Below are 22620 nucleotides of genomic sequence, written 5' to 3'. Positions count from 1 at the left end.
TAGAGGTGTAGAACATGGCAGCTCCCTAGAAGTGTAGCCCAAAGTGTCTCGGGCTACTTGAAATAAATAGATTAACTTTGAATTATTTCCCGCATAAGATAATAAGCATACAAGTGTGGAATAGTGCACAGACCAGGGACCTAAAGGGTGAGAGGACCCCGGGTCTTATATCTGCAGAAAAAGACCTAAAACGGTCGTAAAACAAAGAGACGCAAAGTGGCCACACAGAAACTACTTCAAATGTAATATTGAAATGTTGCACAGCTTTGTTCCTTTTCTGCTAAACTGCACTTGTCAGTGGGGAAATTGTGTCTTCAGGCTTTGATGACTTTAATATTATACCTTTGATCGAAATGAAAATAAATGTCATTCTTATTGTGAATGTTATTCCTATTCTATTCGTTTATTAAGTCGTGTTTAGCTGCACTCTCAAGCTGGATAGTTGGCTATTTCAATGAGTTTGTGTTGGTTAGTGTAGATATGTGAGAATATATGAATCATACATCTTTCTTTTGTTACACCTCTGTATAAGATCCATACAATACACTTGCTTTGTTCCTTTGCACCATAAAGGGGCCGTCTCAACTCTCCACAAGGTCCTCTACACTCAGTGACACAATCACAACTCAAATATTTACCAAAGGAGACCACAGTCCGGCTCCTTCTCTACAGGAGGATATAAATCACCAGAGCTTCAAAACCAGATCAGTTTTTATTTGACACACCTTGTGTTATACAGAACACTGTATAAGGCACTTCAATGGGGAAATATTGCAAAGCCTTTGAACCTGACAGTAAAACTGCAGCATGTGTAAAAAGGTATGATTACAAACAAGGAAAAGCAAGAGGGAAAAAGAAACGTTGAAAACAATGGTTTGATTGTCATGCACCTGGACTGAAAGGATTAGGTTGGATAATAAATATATCAATTTCCCCAACATTAAAGAATTCCTGAAATCAAACAATGTGAATTAGAAAGAATAAAAAGTGAAAAGGAACTAAATAAGGCACACAGACGTCTACAGAGGTAGCTGACAATTGGTTTGGCTACCTCAAAAATAAAAAATAAACTTAAATAATAAACTAAAATGTTGGATTTAAACCATCGCAACTAATATTAAATCAGATATGGGAAATTAACTGCTCCCAGCCTCAGTGCATAAAAGCCATTTTTTCAGTGGTTGGTGATTTAAAAAAAGAAACAAAAACATGGCGTTACAGTAGTTACAGAGGGAACATTTCCAATGCACCCATAGATTAAATAACATGGGTTTGTTTTATGAGCAAAAAAGACACCTGGATCATTTTAAAGGGACTGATTTCCTGTTTTTAACTGCTGTAAATGAATTTGACATTCAAGAAAAATGTGTACTAAACAGTAACATATTCATAAAAAAATTGTTATGCATCTGAACAATGCAAAGCAGATTTCCAGACAACAAAAAAACCCTAACCTGTTTGTTGATTTGTGCTTTGACATTAGCAGCTCTCAAATTGCACAAAATAAAAGGAGCATAGGAAGAACTACTAATGTTTTGGTACAAAGAAACAATGGCACAGTCATCTTCACTCTTAACAAGACAATCTCCTTCTAAAAAAATTTGAGATCTTTAGAGTTCACTTGCTGTGTGTGTGTGTGTGTGAACACCTGGGAACCCAACAACCAAAATTGACCAAAACTTACAACATCGGAACGAACTAAAAAACGCATCAGTGCACCCAAAAACATGCAAACACTTTTGCAGGAAGAACATTGGAGTGCAGAGAACCATCCAGGTTGTAAATGAAAACATTGGCACACGTCTTTAATTGAAAAAAAGAAGAAAACTCCCCTGTTGGTTTCATGCGTTTGAATCTCAGTTCTTCAGTAGGCTGGAGGTTGGTAGTCCCCTGGCTGCTCCTGATTTTGGGAGAAAGGTGACTGCTGGTAGCCTGTGGGACCACTGGGGTATGGGGCGGGTGGGTATGGAGTAGTTTGGTCGCTAGCTGGGTCTCTGTAGTCCTGGTCAAAGTCATTCACGCCCTGACTATACCGTGCATATGCAAAGTAGGACGAGAGAGCCTGTTGAGAGACGTGTGAAACAGTGAGTGAAGTGTTTTGCCAGCCCTGAGCTTTAAACCGGCTCAGCTGTGTGTTATCAAATTAAAAACCGTTGTTAGTCAAATGACGACCACACAAGGAGGAGAGGATGAGAGGCTTACCCAGGTGATGGTTGAGAAGAAGGAGAAGGCCACAACAGCCCGCGCGGCATCACCAGGGAGAGCAGTCTGATCAAGAGTGTGGGACCACTGGCTGGCCAGGACACAGAAGCAGATGAACCACAGCAATGTCCAAGCAGCTATAAAAAAAAACAATACAGCTCAGACATGACATAAGGTGACAACATTTACCTCGACTGCTGCACTTCCTGTTTTTTTATACATTTCCTTTATTTTAGTAGAACTCCAGTGAAACCAGACTCTCACCTGAGAAGACTAAATCTCCTATGACAATGTATTTTCTCTCCTTGGCGTTGCTGATCTGTGGGAAGTAGGCGTCCAGTACGAGGAAGACCACACAAGCCAGGAAGGCTAGGACTCCGATTCCCACCCCATAGCTGCAGGCACTGTCGTTGCTGTTGAACATGCATTGGGCTTCTGGCTTTTCAGCTTCGTTAACGTAGCCCTCTGCTGTGATAGTCGCGAATACGACAATGGAAAACAACTGCAGAGAAGGGACAAACAGGGTTAATGCCAGGAGAGGGAGGGAAGTAAAAGCAGCCGCAGGGCTGCCTGCTTCCTTTCCTGTCATATGATTCACATCACATGAAGCTTTCACCATAAAAAATATATTGAAACCTCTCTTGAGCCACTTCACACAGTGGAGCTGAGCAGATGACACTGGTGAATTTTAAACCCTGAACTATTCCAACACTGAATCTTCAGGGATTCCTGTTCCTCATCCACTTTTCACACAAGAGCGGAGATTAATCCATCAGTCAATTAGATGACTGAAGATAAATTAATCAGCAACAATTCTGGCGATAACCTACATGTTATGGTTTATCCAATTTGCTGCTTCTCTGTGTTTTTAATTTCATATTGAAGATCATTTGGTTAAGAATTGTTAGTTGATCAAAATAAAGATATTTGAAGATATCAACATGGACTCAGAACTTAGATTGACTCTGAATGATTGTACTTGTGAAATGTTAGTGCCCTTAGATCCTCAGTAGTTTTATTTTTCTGGATTCAAGAAATAAGGTGACACTGCTTTTTAATAAAAGAAAAAAAACAGCTTTTAAGTGTAAATCGTTTTTTTACAGTTAATTTGAGCAGTGATACTGTAAAGATAATTATAATTCAAGGATCTTTACTGTCATTATACTATATATTGGAGGCTTCACTCTCCCAATACATATACATATATATATATATATAAAGATGGTTTTGTTATAGCAGCAGCAAATAACTATAATCAAGTGATAGAATAAGCGTATGTACAGATACACCCTGTGTAAAAGTGTTTGAATGAGGCCACGTAAAGAAAAGTGACTGTTACTAAAGTGAATCATCCATCTTGGTGAAATGATGCGTTTGAAGACAACTGTGCAGCGCAACAGGTGACGCTGCAGTACGAGTGCAATTCCCTGATCGTGTCAGACGCTGAAAACACCAGAGAAGAATGAGTCATGTCTTTCTGGACTTGAAAACATCACTGGTCTCACTTTTAAACCAGAACTACTCACAGAAAAAACTATTTAAAAGCAAAACTCATCCCTCATCTGGCGGCGGTTCGTGCGGTGACACAGCACCAGGACGTGCTAGCTAACTTGAGCTAGCGTCCAACTATTGCGACAGCAACAGAAACAAACTTATTGGCACTTTATTTAATGTGTATTTGAGGTTTTAAGCTTCACGCCGGTTCGTGCTCGGTGTTAGCGGCTCATTACACCGGGCAGCCGCGTCACGGACCGGTCCGTGTCGAGCCGGGCAGCGCACATCTGTTCACACGGGGTCGGTGAGGTGACAGCTGGCTAACCCTGATGCTACCTGTGATGCTAGCGCCGTGGCGGTCTCACTCACCCAGCTCAGGCAGCGCAGGATGGTCTGAGGCTGTCTGACAAAGTTCACTACATCGAAAGCACCGCCGGCCAAAGAGGCCCCGTAAGCGCTGCCCTGCATGTCTAGTGATTATTGATTATCAGCGATCGAGGTTCGAGCTGCTGGACGAGCGGAAAACTTCCTGTCAAACTTTGGACAGTTTCGGTTTTAAGAAAGTCAGGCTTCCTGAAAACTTCACTGAGCCCGCCCCCTGCCGCGGTGCGTTCAGGAGCTCCCCGTCAACTGCGGAAAGCTGAGAGTAACACTTTCACCTTCACTACCCCACAAACCCGAGAAATCAAACAATTCCCGTCCCTCCTCACTTTATATACAGTGGTGAATCCTTCTTTTAATATTCATCTGTATTTCCCCCCTCTAAATTATTTTAACTTTGGCAGTTCCTCACCGTGACCACCATCATGATTAAAACCCGATTAATCATGATTCTGAACAAACTTTGTTCAACTGACTGCGTTTCAGGAGCTCCTCGTAAACTGCAAACTGCTAAAAGTAAACGAATTTGACCGAGTAAAAACTCACTTCACTTTTATTCCTATGTAAAAACTTGAAAATTTAAATCATTCCTCTATCTGTAAATCTAAAAATAAAACATCTAATCGTAAACTGACCCCCCTGTGTATATCAAGTAACACTTTTGACTGAGTGAAAATCAACTTCACTTTTATTTCTACAAAAATAGGCAGAACTACAACCACCACGTCTAAACATCCCTTAATCCTTTGTCATTCTGATTCTAATTTGCACTTGATTCTGTCTTTTTTTTCTTTTTCTCCACATTCTCGTAACTTCTGTGTCTGCATGGATGGACACCGATTTGAATAACTAAATTTAGCACAACAGTTTCTCTCTGTGGCCACTAGGAGGCAGTAAACAATCATGCTTCTGAATGCACTCAGTTCAAGAGACTGCAGCTCAAAGCAGCTTCAGATTGATAAAACATCTATGAAACTAGACTGATGCTTCCACGTGAACCTTTTAGAAATAACACTATACACTACAAATGTTAATGTAGCCATTGTTTACAGATACGCAGGCAGGTAATGCTTGGCACCAATTGCAAATAAGTCACACTTGTGTTGAGAGAGATGGGGAAGAGGAAGTAACATGTCTTTTGATATTAGTCAAGGTTAGACTGCTGCTGCCCTCCTCTTTGTCTTTCATCTGCATCCTCTCTACATTTGTGACATTTGGTGAGGAGGGGGTCGATGTGCCAGCAGCTCGGTGATAAGGGTCAGACGGAGGATGTGTGAGGATTTCAACAAAGAACAGTGAACAGTGCTTGACTTTACATAGTGGCAGGATAAACAGAGGAGCCTATTGTCCTGTATTGTATGCAATGCCAGGTGAGGAAGAGTGATTCCCTGGGAGCTGTGCGTTTGCAGTAAAATGAGTTCATCACGGAGCAGGGCGCGCAGCGTGAGGTTCGATGTCAACATTTGTTCAATAGATTCTGACTATGAGTAAGTTCACTTTCTGTCTCTCTGGTCTGTTACTTCTTGTACTTATGTTTTCTAGATACACTAAATGTAAGTACATTCTTTGTCAGGACACAACAATGCTAGGCCAGTATGCATATTTCAAGCCTCTGAGTGACTGTATAAAACCTGGAGCCACTCTGTACCTGCAGCTTCAGCCGTTGACAACTAAAAACGGTTAAGCTTCAGTTTGAAACTGTACATGCTCCTGTACTGAGGGTTTCTCAGTGTTCAGAATTTCCTCCTTTTGTTGCTTTCCTGCAGGAATCTGAGTGAAGGTCAACCAGGTCAGGGCTCCTTCGGTGAACCGGCAGATGGCCCCCAGAGGTGCCCTGAGACCCTGCAGTTGGATATGTTTGAAAGCACAGGTACAAATACAGATTGTTTGCAGTTTAATGCAACGTAAATCTTTTAAACTTTAAAGTCGACCCTGCAACATTTATAGTAAAAATAAATGTTTCACTTACACTTTAGTTCCACTGGTCAGTGTTCAAATAAACTCTCTCAAAGGACTCAGGACATAATGACAAAGCATTCTGTTAATATGCCTGAATAAAAATAATGACTACAGGAAATGTCTTGTACTGAAGAGAATATCAAAATATTGCTGCTCTGAAAATGTTTCAAGCTCACATGTCTTTCAGAGAGCTGGTCATCCACAAGTGACCACATCACACCTCTGCGGAGGAACCACTGTTCAGCTGCCACCCAGAAGGTCCTCTCTCACATGCCGAGCTGCACCGCTGGTGAGCTGAAATGTGCTTTTTACTGTTGAAGTTGTCGACAGGCCTGAAAACATTTCTGTGGCAATTGGTGGGATGAGATGAAATTTTCCTTTTGAAAAGGTCAAATCAAAATATTCTCCGTTGTCCACACAGGGAAATATAATTCTGCAGTAATCTCCAACAAGAAGGACCAGCTGGTGACCGACCTCCGAGGCCTCTCTGTGAGAGAGGGCAAGCGGAAGCTGCGGGCCATGCCACTCAGCCTGGGCAGTAAGATGGAGCTCAGGTACGTGTGACCCTGGAAACACGAGATTACCAGTAAAGTAGAACACCTACAACTGCGATAACAAGTTTTAAATAACTCCCTCGCCTGTCATTTCCTAGGCGACTTGCTTTTAGGGACGTAGCTAAAGGTTCAACTACCAGCAGAGTTATTCCATGCTGCAGTGATCACAGTGGGCACATTTCAAAGGTGAGTACAAATGTTGTGCTTATACGTGATGAGGTATAAATGATTGTATGCATCAGTCACACGCTCGTGTTTTTCTCCCCTCAGACTTGTCGTCAATGCCTGTTCGGCTGCCTCAACGTCCTCGGCTCCCTCCAGCTGTGGCATTCAGCCATGAAGAAGGTGAGCGGACGCTTCGGAACCGGAGTGCTCTCCTATTTCCTCTTCCTCCGAACCCTCCTGGGCTTGAACCTCCTGCTCTTCATCATCAACGGCCTGTTCGTGGTCATCCCTCAAGCCATCCACCCTCCTCATGGTTATAACTCTTACACTTTCACTGGTCTTGAGCTTTTAACAGGCAAGGTGAGGTAGCGTTAGGTCAGAGCAGTATATACATGTTTATTCCTTTCTCTTGAACCGGATCTCTTGTTATCTGTGGCAGGGCTACTTCTCTCATAGTTTGATGTTTTATGGCTACTACACCAACACCAACCTCACAACTTGTCATGCTGCTCATTGGACCCCTGGTTCCACTGGTGAATCCCTTAACCCGTGCGACACGGTGCCATACAACATGCCTGCAGCCTACCTCCTCACCCTCGCCTCGTCCTTCTTCATTATCTGCATGATCCTGGTGTACAGGTTAGACAACGGGTGAATTATTCATGCATTTATTTAATTTCAGTCCACGTGTGCTGTGAGTTTTATGGCTATATTGTTCTCCTGCAGCATTTCCAAGTCCTTCGGGAGAAGTTTTCACGTCCTGAAGTCGAATGGGAATCTGGCAGTAAACGTTTTCTGCGCCTGGGACTTTAAACTAAGCAAGAAGACGTCTGTCAGATTTCAGTCTGAGAAAATCAGCAATCAGCTCAAAGTATGCGCCCATTTAAATATTCCTTCAGACTGTCTTTAGTGTGAATAAGGACAGATGTCAAAAAACCTGACGTTGACATTTCCTTTTCGAAACCAAAGCGTAAATGTGAGGTTGTAAACCATAAAAAAAAAAAAGAACATATCATCATTTTTAAAATCCTCTGTAAAACTGAGAACAATCATTTTGACTGAGCTCAGTGTCACATGCTTAGTCACGATCACGCTCTGTTAGTTTCTGTTCAGCAGGTTCACACAGGGGAAGTTTGAAAGATGCATTTCACAACCTGGCTCCTCAGCCTGCACACAAACAAACTTAAGATGGCCATTTTCGCACAAGGGAAAGCTTTTTAAATATGTAAATATAATCATCAATCGCAGCAGTCACGTTTAATAGAGCTGAGACACAAGTGTCGCTGGTTGAATATCATTAACGCTGCTTTTTCCCAACAGGAGCTTCTGTCTGAGATGATCACAGGAGACGGTGAAAAGAGCTGCACCCAGCGACTCTGCCGCCTCATCGTGCACTTGCTGGCGTGGACTTTGTGTCTGTCCAGCATCTGCCTGGGCGCCATGGGGGTCTACTACCTGTCAGAGGTTTGAGAAAACTTGTGCAGAAAATGAAGTGCAACCACACACAAAAGATTTCATGTACATCTGCAAAACGATGTGTGTAGTTTCACAACACTATACCACAAAAATAACCCTGATCATTTCCTTCCTGTGCAGTTTGTATACTTCCCTTTTTTTTGTCCTGTCAGATGTTTTAGATTGTATTTTTGAAAAAGTATATGTGAAATGCGTGTTTCTGTTGTACAAAATGAAAATGGAAGTTGAACTGTCGAAGATTTTAAACCCAAATGACACAGTGACAGGCTTGTTCCTATTATAGATTTGTCTCATGTTTACTTCATATGAGCATCATCTGTTTTTTCTCTTTACCTTCAAAAAACGCGCGCTTCCCATTCTTAATAATAATAAACTTCATTCTTACAGAACTTTTTCAAAACGCGTTACGCTATGATTATTATGTGCAGAGAGCTTTGACAGCCCTCAGTGCAAATGAAGGCTCTGTGGTGGAAGGATCCTGGTTTCTGTAACAGTGAGAACATCTCTGCCGGAGGATCTCAAGATATGCAAATGTTCTCGTGGTATTAAAAAGATCTCAAATACAACCAGGAGCCTTAAATTTGATCAACACAATCTTATAATCAATCATAAAACAAACGGGAGCCAGTAAAACGAGGCTAAAAGGGGTGTATGTGATTACTGAAGCAGAGCAGCTGAGTTCTGAACAGTCTGTACTCGTTCCAAGGTTTTATCGTTTAAGACGCAACGTTCATCAAGAAGCGAGGAGATAAAAGCAGTGATGACTGTGTTGCCATCTCTAGGATTTCCAATAGTTTTAAATATAGCTCTGAGGTAGAGATTTCCTTGCAACAGGCTTAACATGATGTGACAGGTAAACAGGTAAAGCTTGCTAACACCATTCTGAGCATTCATCGCTCATTGCCTATGTGAAGCAGATTCAAATACCTTTTCCACAGTAGCCATTTTGACTCCTCTTAGCAGGAAAAGCAAAGTTGGAACCAATCAATGAATCAATCAATTCAAATCCTGGCAAAAAGGTTGATTCAACTTTACTTTTCCCTCACAAGGGGTTGGTCTGCAGCCGTCACTGTGATTTCTCTGTTTCTTCACAGGCCACCATTGCAACCGACGGAGACACTGAGGTGCTGCTCTTGCCTGCAGTGGTGTCGGGCATCAACCTGCTCCTCCCGGGCCTCTTCAACCTGTGTGCGTGGGTCGAGAAACACGACTCACCCAGTGTCTGTGTCCATGTTTCCATCTTTAGGTGAGAAAGAACCATGGGTTAAAAAACTACAAATAACTCACAATCAGTCATAACGCACTAGACGTTCATCTTTTAACAGAAACAAGTACTTTCAAATGTTCTTTATTATTCTTATTATTTTATTTACAGAGACAGTTTTCTCTTTTCACAGGTTTTGAATAAAGATAAACCAAACGATGGCAACAAGCTATTTACTTGGTATTTTCATTTGGAGCTTTTAGTGGATAAATATAATTCTGGAAGATTTAACTCCAAGCCCTATAATTACTTATGAAGTCCATTTGATATCTTTGGTAATTGGGATCTGTCTCCTAATACAAATTGGGAGTCAAAGGAACTGCTGAAGTATTCTCGTAATATATTTTTAATGATATAGCAAGTGGATACAAATTTTTTTAATCATGATACCCATAAAACCCTCCTAGGAGGACAAACACATTTTGGAACATGACAGCATATACACCCCACACCACTGAGCCCATATATTGATATTGGATTTACAAATGTAATATTGTTATAGATAAAATAAAAGAAAGTGTGGCTACACTGAAAATGTGCTCCAGTCAGGTAAATAAAGGTACAATGCCATTATGAAAGATAATCTCAAATAACGTGAATATATACAGTCCCTGACAAAGTCTTGTCGCTTGGGTACAAGTTGACCTTAAGTGCCCCTCAAATATATTTGTAATCAATTTTTTTACAAGAAATGGCTAATTTCAATCCCAACAGCTTTTGAAATAATGTTTTGGTGCCAAACGAAACTGCTGAAAAGCATTCTAACGTTCACAGCTTGGTAAAGCCCACTGAGTCAGTTTTTGCAAAGACAAAAGTCTTGTCGCCTTGTCATATGATGCACCCAATCCTAGATTACAGCCTCACCTGTGATCAATAATTGATCAATCAATTAGTGGGTGTGTATAAAAAGAACCCCAGCACACCAGACCTTCACATCAACTGCAACTTGACCTCTGACAACATGCCTAAGATTCACCCTGAGACCAAAGCGTTGATTATCAAGAGGCTGAAGACCAGATCCACTGCTGAGGTGGCTGACACCTTCAATGTGTCTCAGCGTCAAGTACAAAGAATAAGAAAAAGATTTGAAGAGACTGGAGATGTTTTTGACAAGCCCAGGTCCGGCAGACCCCGCAAGACAACTGCTCGGGAGGACCGTTTGTTGGCTCGAAAATCCAAGGCCAGCCCCTTTTCCACTGCAGCAGAGCTCCACCAGGCCTGGTCACCTCAAGTCCCCGTGTCAACCAGGACAGTTTGTAGAATTCTGTCTCGAAATGGCCTCCATGGTCGAATCAGTGCCCAGAAACCAGCACTAAACAAAAGGCAATTAAAAAAACGTGTGGCATTTGCCAAGGCCCATAGCCTGCTAAAAGGATGGACGCTGGAAAAGTGGCAGAAGGTGGATTTCTCAGATGAATCTTCGGTTGAATTACATCACAGCCGCCGCAAATATTGCAGGAGACCTACTGGAGCCCGCATGGATCCGAGATTCACCCAGAAAACAGTTAAGTTTGGTGGCGGAAAAATCATGGTCTGGGGTTACATCCAGTATGGGGGTGTGCGAGAGATTTGCAGGGTGGAAGGCAATATCAATAGCCTAAAATATCAAGAAGTATTAGCTACCTCTTACATTCCCAACCATACAAGGGGTCAAATTTTGCAGCAGGATGGTGCTCCATCGCATACTTCCATCTCTACATCAAAGTTCCTCAAGGCGAAGAAGATCAAGGTGCTCCAGGACTGGCCAGCCCAGTCACCAGACATGAACATCATTGAGCATGTCTGGGGTAGAATGAAAGAGGAAGCATGGAAGACGAAACCAAAGAATCTTGATGAACTCTGGGAGGCATGTAAGACTGCTTTCTTTGCTATTCCTGATGACTTCATCAATAAATTGTATGAATCATTGTCGAACCGCATGGATGCAGTCCTTCAAGCTCATGGAAGTCATACAAGATATTAAATATGGATCTCACAGCACCACTACTTAATTCACTGATGTTATGCAACATATTTTTGTATTTGAAGTAAATTATTTGTTCAATTTTCACATTACTCTCTGTAGGCGACAAAACTTTTGTCTTGCCAAAATCTGACCTTTCTGTGTTCATTAAATGATCAATCTTTCTTCAGTGAAGCAAATTTATTTTAGTATATTAAACATAATTTGGGAGGGTTTTAGCTTTCATATGAGCCATTTCTAAAACCAATGGATAAATTAAAAGTCAGGTTATAAGCTGTTGTTTCTACAAAATGGATAAGTGACAAGACTTTTGTCAGGGACTGTACTGCATTTAATTAAATTCTATAAAAGTTCATATAAATACAGAAATGATAAGAAAACAAGTACTATTTAGATTTATAAAATTACATAAAATGATCACATCTTGTATGTGTTTAGTGAAACCTTAAGCTGCTTTTGTCAAATGGAAACTATGTTGTTTCAACATATTTTTCTCAGGAACCTGTTGTTGAAGATCACTATTGTTGGAATGCTGTGTTACCACTGGCTGGGGAGAATTTCTGTGGAACCAGGAAGGCAGAATTCCCAGGTTAAAAGAGTCTCTTGTTAAAAACTGTCATAATTATAGTTTGGAGTGGTGGAAAGAATGTTGTTAAGACACAATGGAGGTCAACCCTTACATGTGGCTCTCTGTGGTTTCTATGTTTGTTTGTTTTTTTTCTGGTAAAATTGGGTGGTTTTGGTAGTTTTTCCTTACTTTTAACTGAGGGTTAAGGGCACAGGATGTCGCCCCTAGTTAAGCACTATGAGATAAATTGTGATTGTTAATATGGGCAAAAAAATTTAAATTTGATTGATTGATATATATATTTTTTTTATTGGGAAAGATGTCATTATCAAATTACAACAAAGAAATATTGTTGAGTCTTGACATGTTGCAGTTCAACCATAAACTTTTTTTTTATAAATAACAATAAATAAAAAGAAAACACAAATACAAACAAATATATAGGTCTTGATTCCAGACTATAAACAATTTTAACGTAAATTGTTAACATAAATTCATCATTTCTGCATTGTTTATTCTGTAAAATAAAAATGTTCATATCTACAAAGATAAACGCAGATATCGCTCTACTTACAATTTGGTGAAACGAACTTGAATCCACTTTTTGTTGTTTTTTCACATTTATGTGTGTCTGCTGTCCACAGTGCTGGGAGGACATTGTGGGTCAGGAAGTGTACCGCTTGCTCCTGATGGACTTTATCTTCACGTTGCTTTACACCTTTCTGGGAGAGTTCCTGTGGAGGCAAGTTGGTGCTTTACCCGCAAGTCATGTACCATACTTTTCTGAAAGCACTGGTCTCAGTCGAGCTAACCGCTATCTTCTCTCCAGGCTCTTTTCCAAGCAAGTGCGGGGAAGGGACAGAAAGCCAGTGTTTGACATTGCTCGTAATGTGATGGAGCTCATTTATGGACAAACTCTTACTTGGTGAATACACAGCATTTCACCACATTTTGGAAAGCATTTCAATTCATAGGAAAGGTGAGTTAAACATTAACTGGTCTTCTGTTCTTCCCAGGATCGGGGTGCTGTTTGCTCCACTTCTACCCGCAGTGCAAATTATAAAACTGCTTGTGCTGTTTTACATCAAGAAGGTCAGTTGAACAAGTTTGACTCACAGTTGCACGCTGTGTCTGATATAACAAACAATGTTCTTTGTCTGCTTTCTTCGACAGAGCAGTCTGATGGTAAACTGTCAGGCCCCCAGAAAGCCCTGGAGGGCCAGTCAGATGACAACACTGTTCATTACCATGTTGTGTTTCCCGTCATTTGTCAGCGCTGCCGTGTCTGTCTCTTATACGATTTGGAAGTGAGTGAAATTTGCATCTGCTCGCAAAGTTTCAACACAAAAGACACATCTTCCACGGAATTCCACGTCTTCAGCAGCACATACTTCCCTAAATACACGCTGACGGTAAAACATTTAATACACAACACTACCATTGACGCAGGCTGAGGATTCTCTGCTTTTCTTGCTGGTAAAAGATGAAAAGACAGAAACAAAGAAAGATGTTTAACACTGACAGGTATTGTCTTGACCAACTTGCACGCACTCATAATTAGCAGTCCCCTTAACAAGCCTGTTTAGTTTTTTTATATCATGGTCCATGAACTATCTTCTGAGGTATCAGTGAAAATGTCCAAAAAATGCCCTGTCTCTCAATGTTTAACAAAGTGTAAAGAAAATGTCTGCTTATATCTACAGCACCAAGCTGTTTAAAGTAATTATTTTTTAAATGAAAATGTTGCAATGTATTCCTTAAAGGAATAGTTTTACCAAAATGTCAGACTATAGTCTTTTTAAAAATGTATGTACCTACAGTAGAAATAAATGGGCATGAGGCTGCGCACCATAACAAATGCACTGCTCTTTTTAGACTTGTTGACACCATGAAGAGTGGAATAACCATTGCCAACCATGTTTTTTTATGTCAGTGTGTTGCTGCCCAAGACTGCAGTGTATATTCTCTTGTTTAAATCTACAGGATTAAACCCTCATCCGGGTGCGGACCTTTCAGGAATCTCGACACAATGTTTCAGTCGGGGAGCCAGTGGGGCCAGGGGCTGAAGAACGCCCACCCAGTCTTGTCAGGGCTCAGCTGGGTCTATAACTCTTTGGTGGAGAACCCAGTTTTCTTATTCCTCGCCAGTGGAGTCTTCTTGTGAGTGGTGACACCGTCCAGTTTCCCCAATCACTTCTTTCGCCATATCATAGTTTGATATGTAGGTTTTGCTTATTTAATGCTGCTAGCAGAGCCTAAGATTCTCCTTGCATAGAAGTTGAGATTAAAATGTAGCATCAGGCGACTGTATCTAGAATTTTGAATGCATTGTGATGGTAATATTGAGAATCTGCAACCTTGAAACATTTAACACTTGTGACAGAGTGTAAAAAGTATCTATAATTATGCTCTTTGAGTCTAAATGGATCCCTTGTGCTTGCTGTTGTTTCAGATTGGTGATATACTTTCACGCCCAAGTTGTTGATGGCCAAAAGAAAATCATCAGTCGGTTAGAAAGTCAAATAGAAAACGTAGGCATGATCATTTTCTTTAAACAATGCTATGAGTCGAGAGCCGTGCTAGCACTATGTGAGGCTGTAGCAATAATGCTAACATGCTCACAGTGACAATGCCAACATGTTTAATGTTTAAAATCCCCACCAACGTCAACATAATCTTGACAAATCACTCCTCTGTGCTAGCATTGCTAAAAATGCATGACAGCTGCATGGCACATTGATATTGATTACAGTGTATATTGTGTGTGTGTTTTGCTCTTATATACAGGAGGGTAAGGACAAAAAGTTCCTTATCACCAGACTGCAAGCGACTTGTGAACAGAATAGTCTGGTTTCTCATAGATAAGGTGGGTGGTGTCATTGCTGTTTATTTTATTGTGGTTGCAATGTATCGTTTCACTGTTTTAAGGACCTCACATATACGTTTTTCTTATTTTTCAGGTTGTGGCTGAACATCAGTGACAGCTCTGATCCCATCTCTGCCAAGATGGTTGTTGTTTTATATATACTGTTTGTATACTGTATATGCAGAATTATGATATTAAATGTGTTGTGTACAAAGACAAAATAAATGTACTGTTATTTGAGTGACCATCTTGAAGTGCTTTTGGGAAATTAGAAACATTGTTTCTTTTATCCGACTGACCAAAATACTACAAGTGTTCTGGATAATTTATCTGATGTAATAATAACCACTCTTAATAATAACTACTCTTGAAACATTTTTGGTGGAGTTGATTCAGATTTTTTTGTGTGTGATTTCCAAATGTGTCTGCCACATTACACTATGTGGTTACACTAACCCATCGGAAGGGGAAATAATATGGATTCACATACCTGTGTATTTGTCAACTGTTGAAAATTGACCTGCCTCCTACAGCTGTTTCCCAAAAACACAGGTTCAAATTACTTCAACAGAATTTCCAGCGAGGAGGTGACGTAGAACGACACTATATGAATGCACTTTGCAGCAGGTTACGGAGTCAGTCTACTCTGTAGAGCAGGTGCAACTCACATCAACAGCTCAGTGAACTCTGGTAAGTAAACACATCCTTGATTTCACTCCTCATCTGCAAAGAGTCTCAGATTGTTAATTAACATGTTCCTAATTTGCAGAAATGAAAAAGTAAATTTCTATTTTTTGCAAATTCTTCTCATAATTGTTTTATTTAAAGGGGGCATAGCATGCAAATTCCACTTTGTTAGTGCTTCTACAGGTTAATGTGGGTATCTGGCATGTCTACCAACCCAAAAACTCTGGGGAAAAAACACTCTTGTTATATGTTATAGTTCCTCTAAGTCAGAAACGTCATGCTTGAGCGACTCGATTGAGCTTCCTGGGTTTTGTGTCGTAACAAGGTACTGGAAGTCTCCCTACATGGTCTTGGCCCAACCCCCACCTCATCCCCCCCCCGTCTCCCCACACTCGTTACGCCGGGTTTACACCGGAGGCAGCGAGGCTGAGAGGCAGCGCAGCGCCGTTCCCAAGCACGCAGCCGCCTGGCTGTTCACACGGGACGAGCATTTCTCCGCTGGTCAGCCCGCGATTCACTCACATGTGGCATTTGTCTGGATCGTTGGGACTGGGAGGCTGCAGCAGCTGCTCGGGAGCGGCCGCCGCTCTCCCGTGCGTGAGCTGGAATTTGTGTCAGCGCCACACAGCCAGCAGTGTGGAAGACTTCCGCAGTGTTCAGCACTACTGTACGCCGGGTTACAGTAGTTATGCCGGGTTAACACCGGACGCGGAAGTGCCGCTGCGAGGCAGCGCAGCGCCGTTCTCCAGCACGCAGCCGCCTGGCTGTTCACACGGGACGAGCATTTCTCCGCGCTGGTCAGCCCCATAGACTGTATATATAAGGTCAGCCCGCGATTCTGCTTTCTCCGCTTGTTGTTGTACCCGTTGAATGTCGGGTGCGGGGTAAATGATGGTCTTCATAGCCCCCCACCCCTCTCTTTCTCTCTGTCTGTCTGCTTGTGTGCTTGTAGTGGATGGGCAGAGGGGACATTTAATTATGTGATTGGGAAAATTAAAACTCCAGGACAACAGAAGGGGAATACAAAGTATGGGATGCATATTTGATAATTTATATCATATAAAATATGTAATTTATATCGTTTAAAATCATGGGGGGAGAGGGGGGAGGGGGGAGCTGGCTCATTAGCATTTAAAGGAACAGGCACTCAAAACAGGTCACTCTGTGGAGGGCTGTTTTATACAGGGTAAAAAGGGTGCTGTTTTAAATGATCCTTGTGGTATTTTGACCAAAGTATGTTACAGACATTTCATTAAGACCCCAAGGAACCATATCAACTTGTGGTAAAATGGGCATGCTATGTCCCCTTTAAATCATTTTATTATCAACATTAATGTTCTCCTACTCCCTCCAGATAACATGGAAGCAACACAAAAAAGAGTGTACATCAGTCTTCCAAAAAAATACATGGCTGCTTTGGGTGAAAACTATGAACTGGTGAACAATTTCTCTGATTCTTAAACTTGGGCTGAAGGGAGCATCACTTTTTTCTTTCTTTTTGACCTAAGCTGCAGTATAAATGTATGACTCTCGTAATTTTCTGGAATTTAACAGGACCACGGACTGGTTATAAAAGATCTGAACCCGTATTTGAATGAAGGATATCTACAAGCTTACTTTAGAGAATGGGGCACCATCACAAGGTGTAAGGTGAGGACTGAAGAAAATACAGCTTTATAAGTGACTACTGTATTTTTGTATAAATCATAAAGATCTATGAGATTTGTCACAAAATGAAATTTAATCTTGATTTGGATTACAGATTAGCAAGGGCTCCAACACGGAGAATAATAAGTCTGTGGCCTACGTGAGGTTTTCTGCGGAGGATGAAGCAGACAGAGCAGACTGGGCCGGTCCTCACTTTATTGGAGGCATTGAAGTGGGAGTGAGACGAGTTGTGAGTCCAAAGGTGAGCAGACGCCAATGTCCCTCTCCTGTCAAAGCCTGTTCTCGTGACTGGAAGAAATGCTTTTATTTACATTTTAACCTAAGGATTTGTTCTCTGCGTTTTTATTAAAGGTTTTAGTAAATAAGAAAAAATGTATCTGTCTTTTAGATGGAGGAGGATGAATCAGACGCGGAGATCACCGCAGCGTCTTCAAGGCCGAGACCACGGCGATCAATGGGTCTGGGCTACATCCTGGAAGATGCTCAGTGGTTAGATGATGAATTGGAGGAAGAATAAAAAAAATATATGGCAACTTTTTTTTATATACCCAGAATAGCCTAGATAGCATAGAACACTGTTTGCTCACCGGATTATGAAGCTTGGATGTAAACTGCAGTGATATAGACCATATTAATCTTATTTTGTATATTTTTATGATTTGTTTGTCTACTGTGAATCGGAAATGGGGCGGATGTGGCTGAGGGGTAGAGTGGTCGTCCTCCAACCAAAATGTCGGCGGTTCGATCCTCAGTCTTCCCCACCTGCATGCTGAAGTGTCCTTGGGCAAAATACTGAACCACTAAATGGCCCCTCATAGATGTTGATGGACTATTTGTAAGTCGCTTTGGATAAAAACGTCTGACAAATGAAATGTAATGAAATAAAGTTGTAGTCATTAATAGGGGTAAGATATAGATTAGCAGCATTAATGTCGCCACTGTTGGTGAATTCATGATTTTTGATACATAAATAAACTACATGATTTTCCCACATTGCTGATCTTAACCTCTGTCTCTTTGTTTTTAAAAATAATATACACATGAATGGTCTTGACAGCTTCTGTGTTCATTTTGCCTTCTTTCCTTTCTCTCTTATGTCACCTCTTTATTTAGGATCAAATAATCCGTTACTAGTCCCACAATGGGGGAATATTTGCAGAAATTCAGCAGCAAATGAAATGCTAAGAATAATAAGCTTCAGTGAAAAACTATTTCATGCAAAATAAACATGAGAAAATAATAATAGCAGTAATATAAACAATGTAAACATGATTGCACATGGAAAGATAATCAGATTGCAAAGAATGGGAGACATTAATCTACAGTGTAGGCTGTAGAAAATGAAGTATTCACTGATTTTATTATCATTATTATAGTAATAATTATATGTTTTGTTTATGTAGCACTTTTCAACCTTAAGCACAAAATCCTCGTCCAAATAAAATAATAATAATAATAACAATAATAATAATAGCAGTTACATAAAAGTATTCATACATTGCCATCAAAGTAAAGTAAAATACCTGACGTGAAATAAAAAACCTAATGGATATTTAGTTTTTTTTACTTTCACCGTCTACGTGAGCCCGTGCGTCTGACGTCAGAGATCACTGGCCAATCCCTAAGCAGAGCGCCAAGCTTCTCTCACAGAACAAATATGGCGGAGCAGCAGGATGCGGCACTTGGCTTTAGAAAGGTAAAAGTTAATGATCCCTCTTCATAGTCAGATATTCACTCATCGTTACTGTCTCTTCTTGCATCTTTTTAATCCTCATTAAACATTGTCACCGACCAGATGCACTTTTTATTTCCCACATGTCGCTACGATGTTATTCAGTGGATTGACGAGATGTGTGCGCCGAATGATAGAGCAGTGCACAATGTTTGTAAGTGTAGCTCTGTAGTCACTATTCTACTTAACTACTTTCGCCTAAACACTAGTTAAGTAAATGACGGTTTTTTCGAACGCAATTTGGTACGAGGACAACACGTACGTGAACGCACCACCAGGTTGCAAGATAAAAAACAGTAGTAATCTGTCTGAGATGTCAAGTTGGGGCTTTTTGTTGTTGTAAATGTGTGTTTTTGTACCTTTTTGTGGGTTTACAACAACCCTGAAGCTCTCTATTAAAACCCACCACAAACAGGTAAAGGTTCTGGAGTGTGAATTTACCCTGAAAAACAAAGATTATCATCTTATTATCATCCCCAAATACACTCGTGTTTCATTCTCCTCACTCACAGGACACAGTGGATAAACTCTTGAAAGGTTTCTTCAGGGAGGAGAAAAACAAACGTGAGTTGTGTAGATATGGTCCGGACACAAGTTACATCCTCCGTAGTTTGTGTATTTTCTTTGTAATCCTACAACTCAACCGTTCTCCTTCTGTTACAGTAAGTGGGGATGCCGCCCTGCTGATGGCCGAGCTGCTGAAAGTGTTTGTGGAAGGTAAGAGGCACGGTTGTGTCAAAGTCTGACACACAGCGATCAATCGATCAATCACCAAACTGATATTTCAATCTCCTTTTCAGAAGCTGCCGTGAGATCACTGAAACAAGCTGAATCTGAGGACTGCGATCAAGTAGATATCGAGCACTTTGAAAAGATCCTACCTCAGCTGGTGCGTACATCAACCCCATTCAGGCCTGTCCTGAGTGATCCGGGCACAAGTGGTCAGCGCTAAGTCTGAATGCACCCAAATGTGTCCTGAGTTCAAACCACATTAGGACACATGTGAACACACGTGTCCTGGGACACATATGAAGGACCGCCCACCTAGCTGACATCCTCTGACCCAGAATGAATCAAACTTATTTTTAAGCCTCTCAGCGCCAATATGTTGATTTGTTTGTAGGCACCACTACAAGATCAACAGGGGATCGATTGCCTACTTTTCTAAGCTCCATCTCTTTCTCTCTCGCGTCAACACATACCGACACACAAACATTTTCATTGGACGCATTCAGACTGGGTAACATCAACATCATTTGGTCTTCGCGAACACAAATGCAATGCATGTTTATTTGCATATAGAGCGTGGAAGTGAGATTCAATCACAAGTAGTCACAGGAGACTCATTCAGGATGTAGTTGTGAACATGTACTTAGAGCTGACCACTTGTGACCTCTGTGTTCATACGCTTCTCCAGAGCCACAAATTATAATCATGAAATGCCAAAGCCATTATTTTACCTGCTTGCTCAGACCAGGAAGACTTTCAGTAGGTGCTTTCTTGTTTGGTTCCTGAATTCTGAATTGTTTTTATGATATACACTCAACCTGGATTCATTACATTACACTGTACAATTGATTTTCTGTGCTGATATGTGCCTGTATTACAGCTGATCGTGAGACCTAGTACAGGCCCAGATTGATGGTCAAAGTTCTTCCTCTTTTTGAGTTGCTAACTTTAATAATGTTGATAAAGTTTGATTGATTTATACATCTAAACAAATTACAGTTTGATTGTGGTTCAGGTTCAACGACAAGCGATCAGCATGTGAGATTTAGTGTTGTTTTCAATGTATTGATTAAGGTGATTCCTGAAGTCCCACGTTTGACTGGCTCTAAGGGCTGGCATTCTGTATGTAATATGTAGTTTAACACATGCATCATTATTGCATGGAGATATTTTCTTTTCCAAAATTAATCCCATGGTTTTTCATCTCTTTTGCGCTGCAGCTGCTGGACTTCTAGCACAGCGAAGCCACAAGATGGAGCCAGAGTGCTGCCTGCATGTCCCTACATCAGTCCTACTGCAACAAGTTTAGTTTAATGAGAAACGTTTATCTTTTTTGTATAACTGCAATTTCATAATCTCTCATATCAGAGATTCATTGAAATTCTCTGTCTTTATATGAGTTGTGTGTTTTTTAAGTGCAAAGCGGCAGTGCTGTCCACTCGCCTCCATGCCACCACTAGTAAGGCCCACCTGTTCTTCTCTGTGCAACAACAGGTGCTTCCAGCGTGCTCCATGGCGCCCTTCATCAAAGCCTCCTGGAGCAGTTGGAAGCAATTAGAGTAATAAGGGGAGCAGCCAGTCCCTTAGATGATGACAAGTGCCAGGAAAAAAGGAGTACCCCCTCCAGCCACTTTGAAGTTCCCTTTTGCTGTCCTGCTATGTTTAGTTAGAGGTGGGGGGAAGGGCAAAGGGGACCTCTGGCACAGGGGGAAAGTTGAATGGGAGTGTGCATGCACAAATGTGTGCATGTGTTAGCCAAACATAGCAAGAGACCACACGCATAGATATTCTGTTTGAAAGGAAACATAACAAAACACATCGGAACATGGTCCAAGAGGAGCAGGGTGTAATTCTGAAGGTAAATAAACAAAAGAGGCGAGTAGTGGAGGTGCGCTCTCTCCTTTCATCACAGCAGAGGGGGATGCTGGGGCTGCAAGGAAGAGGGTAATGTGGGGTTTTGTAACCCAACTGCCTCTGATGGTTTTCCACCAGTGGAGTATTAGACCGACGTGTCTTCACTATGAGTCAGCATAGCTGCACAACACCTCACACTATTTATTTGTGTGGCTCTCGGGTGACTCACTATGCTTACAAATGCTGCCCACGTACAGCTGGAAGCAACTTGGGCTCAAGCCTTAGAGCCCAGGCATCGGATAGGTGATCAAGGACGCGGCACCTGGAATTTGACCCAGCACCTTTTTAGTAGAGCCCAGACTGGATTTGTGTTCCCCAGGAGTGACTTCCACAGCAGGCCTTCGGAACATTTGGTTGAGTGATGTTCAGTTTAATGATCCCACGAGGACCATTAGGACAGAAAACTACTTTTTGTGAAGAAAATAATTTGTTGGGCTAATTATTACAGTCTTTAATAGCAGAGTTGTGACCCCTAGTTTGTGAAATACTGTAAACTGCAGAGCTATTGCTTTGACAAGCTGACTGTTTAGATGAAATGCTGCGAGCAGACTCCTCGGTCAATAGCAGACATGGCCGCAAATGATCACTTTAAAATGCACAATACATCCTTGCTTATTACCGTGCTAAAATACAAATTTGTAAAAAGTGTATTTTTGTATAGATCTTTCGTAATGTATAACATTTCTGTTGAATAAAATAAAATAATAATGCTCTTGAGCCAAACTGATTTTTTTTGCTTCTCTGCATAATAAGTTGTCAGGAGGTCTCTGCACCGGCGAAGTGGTGCATTACTGTATGACTTTCTCCTTATGCATCTTAGTAGAACAAATTGCATCTGAAGGCAGTATTATTAAACATACGAAAGCAGTTAGGACAAGAATGGGGAGGGGCATTGAAGAGAGTAATGAGTTAAAGCTTTTCTTGATCATACATTAAAGGCAGGGAGTGTCGACAGCCAGTCCAGACGCTTTGGAGAAGCTCCGGAGTGAGAAGCTTTT

At 41.2% G+C, this 22620-nt stretch overlaps 4 protein-coding genes across 5 annotated transcripts; 3 read left to right on the top strand and 1 right to left on the bottom strand.

Annotated features, from left to right (window-relative positions):
- Positions 1-693: 693 nt before the first annotated feature.
- On the bottom strand, positions 694-4279 carry syngr2a (synaptogyrin 2a). Its single transcript, XM_035180209.2, has 4 exons — positions 4066-4279; positions 2467-2704; positions 2203-2339; positions 694-2062 (listed from the first exon to the last, which is right to left on the bottom strand). The coding sequence occupies exons 1-4, from the start codon at positions 4162-4164 to the stop codon at positions 1865-1867; spliced, it is 672 nt and encodes a 223-aa protein (XP_035036100.2). The 5' UTR covers positions 4165-4279; the 3' UTR covers positions 694-1864.
- A 958-nt stretch (positions 4280-5237) lies between these two features.
- Positions 5238-15133, top strand: LOC118123083 (transmembrane channel-like protein 6). 2 transcript variants are annotated; one of them, XM_035180198.2, is made up of 19 exons: positions 5238-5564; positions 5844-5947; positions 6224-6325; positions 6458-6590; positions 6689-6776; positions 6861-7115; positions 7195-7394; positions 7482-7626; positions 8076-8219; positions 9326-9477; positions 11957-12047; positions 12671-12768; positions 12856-12951; positions 13043-13118; positions 13200-13333; positions 14010-14186; positions 14479-14557; positions 14814-14892; positions 14987-15133. In XM_035180198.2, the coding sequence occupies exons 1-18, from the start codon at positions 5491-5493 to the stop codon at positions 14889-14891; spliced, it is 2226 nt and encodes a 741-aa protein (XP_035036089.1). In that variant the 5' UTR covers positions 5238-5490; the 3' UTR covers position 14892; positions 14987-15133. The 2 variants fall into 2 exon arrangements, with proteins under 2 accessions (XP_035036089.1, XP_035036088.1); XM_035180197.2 differs by lacking the exons at positions 14814-14892; positions 14987-15133 and having other exon boundaries at positions 14479-14733.
- A 151-nt stretch (positions 15134-15284) lies between these two features.
- LOC118123088 (heterogeneous nuclear ribonucleoproteins A1 homolog) lies at positions 15285-18253 on the top strand. Its single transcript, XM_035180210.1, has 5 exons — positions 15285-15582; positions 16934-17016; positions 17134-17229; positions 17342-17488; positions 17636-18253. The coding sequence occupies exons 1-5, from the start codon at positions 15504-15506 to the stop codon at positions 17762-17764; spliced, it is 534 nt and encodes a 177-aa protein (XP_035036101.1). The 5' UTR covers positions 15285-15503; the 3' UTR covers positions 17765-18253.
- A 599-nt stretch (positions 18254-18852) lies between these two features.
- Positions 18853-22339, top strand: cenpx (centromere protein X). The gene is made up of 5 exons (XM_035181728.2): positions 18853-18943; positions 19492-19543; positions 19643-19696; positions 19780-19868; positions 20929-22339. Exons 1-5 carry the CDS (start codon positions 18905-18907, stop codon positions 20941-20943), a joined length of 249 nt encoding a protein of 82 aa, XP_035037619.1. The 5' UTR covers positions 18853-18904; the 3' UTR covers positions 20944-22339.
- The last annotated feature ends 281 nt before the right edge of the window (positions 22340-22620 follow it).

Source organism: Hippoglossus stenolepis, chromosome 16, assembly GCF_022539355.2.
Source record: "Hippoglossus stenolepis isolate QCI-W04-F060 chromosome 16, HSTE1.2, whole genome shotgun sequence".
NCBI lineage: Eukaryota > Metazoa > Chordata > Actinopteri > Pleuronectiformes > Pleuronectidae > Hippoglossus > Hippoglossus stenolepis.
The sequence above is the reverse complement of the archived record's forward strand: the minus strand, read 5'-3'. Positions and strand labels throughout refer to the sequence as shown.

Coding starts and splice junctions, on each gene's coding strand:
- syngr2a (XM_035180209.2), bottom strand. CDS start 4,164: ATGCAGGGCAGCGCTTACGGGGCCTCTTTGGCCGGCGGTGCTTTCGAT. Junction 2,705..4,065: donor TCCTGCGCTGCCTGAGCTGG/GTGAGTGAGACC, acceptor CCTTCTCTGCAG/TTGTTTTCCATTGTCGTATT. Junction 2,340..2,466: donor AGGAGATTTAGTCTTCTCAG/GTGAGAGTCTGG, acceptor TTTTTTTTATAG/CTGCTTGGACATTGCTGTGG.
- LOC118123083 (XM_035180197.2), top strand. CDS start 5,491: ATGAGTTCATCACGGAGCAGGGCGCGCAGCGTGAGGTTCGATGTCAAC. Junction 6,326..6,457: donor CATGCCGAGCTGCACCGCTG/GTGAGCTGAAAT, acceptor TTGTCCACACAG/GGAAATATAATTCTGCAGTA. Junction 12,952..13,042: donor TATGGACAAACTCTTACTTG/GTGAATACACAG, acceptor TGTTCTTCCCAG/GATCGGGGTGCTGTTTGCTC.
- LOC118123088 (XM_035180210.1), top strand. CDS start 15,504: ATGCACTTTGCAGCAGGTTACGGAGTCAGTCTACTCTGTAGAGCAGGT. Junction 15,583..16,933: donor CAACAGCTCAGTGAACTCTG/GTAAGTAAACAC, acceptor TACTCCCTCCAG/ATAACATGGAAGCAACACAA. Junction 17,489..17,635: donor GACGAGTTGTGAGTCCAAAG/GTGAGCAGACGC, acceptor TCTGTCTTTTAG/ATGGAGGAGGATGAATCAGA.
- cenpx (XM_035181728.2), top strand. CDS start 18,905: ATGGCGGAGCAGCAGGATGCGGCACTTGGCTTTAGAAAG. Junction 18,944..19,491: donor CGGCACTTGGCTTTAGAAAG/GTAAAAGTTAAT, acceptor CCTCACTCACAG/GACACAGTGGATAAACTCTT. Junction 19,697..19,779: donor GCTGAAAGTGTTTGTGGAAG/GTAAGAGGCACG, acceptor TCTCCTTTTCAG/AAGCTGCCGTGAGATCACTG.